This window comes from Apis florea, unplaced genomic scaffold, assembly GCF_048593485.1.
Source record: "Apis florea isolate Af1SG1 unplaced genomic scaffold, ASM4859348v1 contig_3733_pilon, whole genome shotgun sequence".
NCBI lineage: Eukaryota > Metazoa > Arthropoda > Insecta > Hymenoptera > Apidae > Apis > Apis florea.
Window position 1 is genome coordinate 199668 of NW_028256825.1, and position 6069 is coordinate 205736.

Genomic DNA, 6069 nt, shown 5'->3' on the forward strand with positions numbered 1-6069 from the left:
GTTCGCATAAAATTCGCGATTTTAACTTTGTTGTAAACTCGAAGGGAACGAGTCAAGTCGTCGATAATTTGTTTCTGGAAGGGAAGAGTTGTTCACTCGTAAGATAATTTTTTTTTTTAATAATTGAAATTGTTATTTAATTATTAATATTTCGAATAAAATAATTTATTTGTGGCGAAATCTCATATTTATTGATATTTCTATAGAGAAATAATTCTTTATTGCTTGGTTTCAATGTGTCATTTTTGTATATAAGTTTTTATTTAGATGATGAAAAATATTCTTCCATTTCAATAGCAGAGAAATGAAAAAGAATTTATGGAAGATTTTGTTTGATTTTCATTTCGAAAATTTGTTTTGCACTTCAATTATTCTCATCTATCAACGTTGAATATTAACGTAAAATATTTTCTTGGTTGAATACTTTTCTGGTTGTTCATTTTCCTGCAACTATCCATCATTTAATAACACGATACACATCTTGAACAAATTGTCTGGCTCATAATCGAGGTCGGATACGGCAACGTTATTGTAACGAGCAACCGACGAACAACAGTGACCGATGACCAATTGCAATTTAGATCGACTCGTCAATGCAGTACAAGCGTAATATCATTAAATTTCGTAATAACAGTTTCGCCACCTTTGCACGCCATCAAAATTACACACAGCGTTCGTTACGTAACGATTAAGGGGGCGCGCGGGTAACCGTTCAATGCACTTCTAATAATAATTGATATCGGTATATTGCGAAGCAACAATTAGAAGCAATTCGATAAATACGAAAGGAAGTAAGAATTTTGCAAGATGATGAATTAAAATATACGAATAACAACATTGGCATAACATGATTACAAAGTTTATTCAAAGTCATTGAAATTGTTGAAATGTTTTAACGAGATATATATAAATAAAAAAATGAAATTGCTCATTATTACTGTAAACAATTTTCAATCATATTTTTTATCAAGTTTTAATTGATTCTTATATATAATGAATGATAGCTTGCGTGTTATAAGAGAATATATATAAATTGGTGTTTTAACAATGTATCTCAAATCTTCGTTCGTTTAATTGAATAAAAGTAAACCGATAGTTTTTAAATAATGCTACGAATAAACGAATATGTATTTGTTACGGAATGTTTAATAACAATATTGTACGATTGTAGTATGAAATACGAAATATTAATTTATATAGGTAAAACAATGAATATTGCTGTCATGGAACGCTTTTGAAACGAAGTTGAAAACTGTTCCATTTTTGATTTGATTGTACTCGTAATCGTTCGGATTTAATTGATTAATCTTTAATTGATGACACATGGATTGCACATGCATTGCCTTTTTCGTTCGTACTTTGTTCGTCCAATTTGTATAATTTTTTCGCTTTCACGATTCATCAAGTTGAACAATTTTAGCCCGTAATTGCTGTTAAAATATCATGCCTTGAATTTCAAGCTTCAATTTTTCCTTTAATTTGCCCTGTTATGACCGTAAATTTTCCGTTCGTGAAAATTACACGTATACACGTGTTAATATATTCGAAACAGGGTCGATTTTAGAAATTAAAATAAACAAAAATCGATATACGAAAATATCGATTGAGACTTATCCATTAAAATTATTGAAGCTAATGTTAGTTGAAGCGAGACAGAGAGAAGCGATGATGTGATAGAAATGGAATTGTTTTACTATATTTCTATCTTTCTTCATCTAAAATAAACTGCAATTGCTTGTAAATAAATAATCCTCGAATCAATATTTTTGTATATCGAATTTTGCGTTTATTTCAACTTCTAAAATCGAAAATATTTCACAAATATATTTTATAAAATATAATTTGATACGTGTGTATTATACTTATATTTTCTTGTGTTTCTTATCATTTTTATCATGTATCCAAAAAATTAAGTATAAAAAGAAATTGCCAATTTTTATTGCAATCTTTAAGAAGATATAATTTCTAAAATTTCATTTATTTTACGAGAACATTTCCCGTTCTTAAATAAGTTTGAGAATTTTAATTTTACCAAACTTTTAAATTATAAAACATTGCGTATCATTCAAGTTGTTGATGTATAAAAATATAATTCATTAACACTCTTTTAATTTTTCAAATTAGATATTTTTATCGTATTTTCCATTGAAGGTCAAATAACTGGATTTAACCAACCATTTGGCAAAGGATTAGTAGTAATGGCTTCCATCGTTTCCGTATTCATCACCAGAGCTTTTCGAGTAAGAGCTGTGGCTTTCGTACGAACCATGCTCACCGTCTCCGTCCGTGTAGCTTTCACTGTGTCCGTAACTTGAAGATTTTGGTTCATGATCCGTATAGTGAGTGCCATCTTCGTGAGTATAGCTGCTGTGATCGTTGGGTTCGGCCTCGTGATCACTCTCATCGGTTGCATAATGAGTATCAACGATAGTGCCTAAGGAAATTTATAATTTGTAATGCAATTAATATAGAAATTTGGGATAATATAAGCTAGAATCAATATGATTAATCTAATTTGCTATTTTGAATTGTAATTTATAAAATGTAGATGAATTCAAGTACAAAAATATAAATACATAAAATAGATATAGTTTTAAAAATAAATATATCTGATTTATAATTAAAATGTATTCATACTTAATCTAATGTTAATCTAATTTAAAAAGATTTTAGAATTATTATCATATTACACACGAATTTAATCAAAAGTTATAAATTTAAACGATTATCGAATATATTTAGCTATACTATATCAAGCAATAACAAAATTAACGAAAGATTCGATGGAACTATAATTGGAAAAATGATTTCAAAATTTCTGACCAGTAATGTAATTGTAAAATTCAAAGCTCAAATTATCGTTATAGAAATAATAAAATTTCTATTTGCATAAAATAATCGATAGTTAGAAGTGATTGAATGATATATTTCTATATGAAGTAATCAGTAAAATGGCTAGGTGTCGTAGTTAAAATTGGGATAAAATGAGAGCACAAATGCATTCAGTTAATATCGTTATCTCGATGGTGTAGCTTTATTGAGGATCGATACTCGAGCCACTAAGTTTACGAGGGAAAACTTGCGATCGACGTTCATTAGAGTATCCCGTACGACTAATGGCATCGATATTTTATATGAAAATTATTTACAAAGAAGAAAGTTTTCCGACCTCAAAATTTATTCCAATTTGATAACTATAAGGACTAAATAAATTCAAATTATCGCGTTAATAAAATTATTGCATTATTGTATTATTGAAATATGTTTGTTTCTCTTTATCTCTTGACTCTCGACTAATTAAATGGCATTTGATAATTAATTATTTTACGTGTTCAATTATTTAACGTTGAATTTAAGCATATATATATATATATATATATATATATATATATATATATATATATATATAATATATAAGGATTACTTTATTCGAGAAGCCATTTTGAAACTAAATATTATTACTGTTATTTTTAAAATAATAAATTGATGTAATAAAATAATTTTTATCTTCTAACTTCATTATTTCAAATAAAATATGCTGAAGCTTGCACAGATTCATTATATTTGAAACTAATTTAGCGATGGTATTTATCTCCTACAATTCGATTATTATTGATTCGAAAGCTGTCTGAAACTCTTCTTTTAAATTAATTTCTCGGTAGAATTAAATAAAAATATGTAAATGTACATCCTACAAAAAAATTATGTTGTATCATATACATGCTACTTGTCATTCACAATAGGGGCATCAAAAAAATTTTTGAATTAAATTTGAGCCAACATAATTACTTCGATCATACCTCATTGTCAATTATCGTTATGCGTTAGAAAATCAAAAGTTACAAATTCCTATCCTCTTGTTTGGCAAATTGATAAGAAACTAACTTCATCCTTTGTGCTCTACGTATAGTTCTCGCGCAATTACGTGCTTCAGGTTGTACAGTTTCATCGTACCTGCACCCTCGTGATCACCCGCTTTCCAGGAACGAGAGGCTGCCTCGTCGTGGCTACTTTTCTTGTCAGCATGCGCTTTGCCGTAGGCTACATGCTTCTCGAATGCGTACTTGTCGCCGTCCTGCTTGTGGAAGGTGTCGAGGGTCTTATAGCCATGATTGCCCTTGCTGTAGGTTGCCTTCTCGTAACCCTTCTCGCCCTCGGCGTCGCTACCGTATGTCTTGTAGTATCCTCCCTCGTCTGATTTGCCTAAAACCACCGTATTATTCGTGCTTGTTATCGTTCATGACACTGTAACGCCTCGAGAGGCTGCTTAAGCTTCGTTCTCGTGAGATGTCTTTTACTTTTTTCTCTCTTTTAATTTGTTAATACTCTTTCTCCTTTCCTTCCGCTCTATTTCGATATAATTTGAAAGTAGAAACAACAATGTTTTTTTGTTAAACGAGAGATTTTTTTTATGTTAAATTGTTTTAAATTGCTCGAATTAGTTTAATGATGAAAGTAATAGTCTTAAATAGTTAGAATTATCTATCTAGAATGCTGTTAAGAAAAATCTTATTCTATATTTATATCAATACACAAATTTTGAAACAATTATTTTATTGAGATGATTATTTATAAAATCGAGATAACAATTTGTCAAAAAACAAATATAATAATTAACTCAGTATTACGTTGATTCAAAAAATTTTAATCTAATTTTTAAGAATTATCTTACAAATCTATCGTATATATACTCGTGAATCATTGAACACTGTACTATTCAAGAAAATACTTTCAACTTGCATAACATTGAATTTCGAGATTTTGAAGAGAACCCTTCCTGTAATTAATTTATATTATTTCATCGTTCCAACAACTGGTTTGAATAAATAATTTTCGATGAAAAACAATTTTTCTCATCCACTCGTTTCTTAAAAATTTTAAAATTTCAAAAAAAACAATTCACACGCACCCCTTTGTTATTCGTGAATAACAAAATTCGACATGAGATAACATACCGGAAGCATTTCTCATGCGCTTTTTAGGGACTTGTTGTTCTTCCGGCGAGCTCCCCTCACCGAGCAAATCCTGGAACGCCATTTCGCGGACATCTCGACGCATCGATTCAACGTTCACGAAGCCGGTGTCGTCGCGACCTCGAGCCTCGAGCGAACCGCAACAGACGAGAAGAAGCAACACGACGACCGGCCCACGCCTCATGGTTCCGATGCTCTCGATATCGATATCGATGTCGTTTGTTGGTAAACTTGGGCAGAGGCTGCTTTATCCACCTCCTCCCACTCGGCTCTGTTGCGAATTTTCTTCCGCAGAAGGGATATCGGCGGCAGATGCCGGAGATCGAAGGGATTTCGCAACGATTTCCAAGCCTTCTGCGAGACGATGGATTTTGGCACGGCCGCTTCGAAAAATCGACGCGTTTCCATTGGAAAAAGGAGATACAGAGGTATTCAGAGAGGGGAATTCTCGAGAGTTATTACTGGAATTAGTTTCGAGTAGGAATTGAAAAGGAGAAACGATCCGTTTTAACACTTTTGATCGATGTCGCGTGGTTGCTGCGTGATTCAAAGTGGAAGCAATTTTTTAATTGCGAACGTTAATTGAATCTCAGGTTAAAAGGTTGTCAGAAATATATTGAACGTTAAATTAATATCATTAACATATTACAGAAAAAAGAGGACCCAATCTTTTCCTTCAATAATCTTTAAAAAAATTTGTCACGTGTTTAAATATTAATCCTCCTGTATCGTTTAATTTAAAAGAAAATTTAAATTATTATATTATATTTTAATATGTTTTGATTGTTAATGTAAGGCTTAGTCTTTGCTATTTGAAAAATAACTTACGTTTCTTTTTATACAAACTAAAATCGAAATCAATTTAAATGTCTTGCTTTATTAATTACTTTTTAAACGAGTTACAAATCATAATTAGAGAATTAAAGTATCGTAAACTATTAATCAAAATTGCAATTAATATATCATATCTCAATTTAAACAAATTCCACAATTAATAAAATGATCGTAGATTGATTACACACTCGTATAAATATTCTACTCGACACTTTTAACAATTATATCACGAACAAAGCATCAGTGTGTAATTAAAATTGGC

General features: G+C 30.5%; 1 protein-coding gene across 1 annotated transcript; it reads right to left on the minus strand.

Moving 5' to 3' along the window:
- Nucleotides 1-2189: 2189 nt before the first annotated feature.
- LOC100870525 (uncharacterized) lies at nt 2190-5157 on the minus strand. Its single transcript, XM_031919785.2, has 3 exons — nt 4956-5157; nt 3955-4203; nt 2190-2434 (listed from the first exon to the last, which is right to left on the minus strand). Exons 1-3 carry the CDS (start codon nt 5155-5157, stop codon nt 2190-2192), a joined length of 696 nt encoding a protein of 231 aa, XP_031775645.2.
- Nucleotides 5158-6069: the final 912 nt, after the last annotated feature.

Excerpts from the sequence above, each read along its gene's own strand:
- LOC100870525 (XM_031919785.2), bottom strand. The coding sequence starts at position 5,157 with ATGAGGCGTGGGCCGGTCGTCGTGTTGCTTCTTCTCGTCTGTTGCGGT. Across the intron at positions 4,204-4,955 it reads GCGCATGAGAAATGCTTCCG|GCAAATCAGACGAGGGAGGA; the intron begins GTATGTTATCTC and ends CGGTGGTTTTAG. Across the intron at positions 2,435-3,954 it reads GGGTGATCACGAGGGTGCAG|GCACTATCGTTGATACTCAT; the intron begins GTACGATGAAAC and ends AAATTTCCTTAG.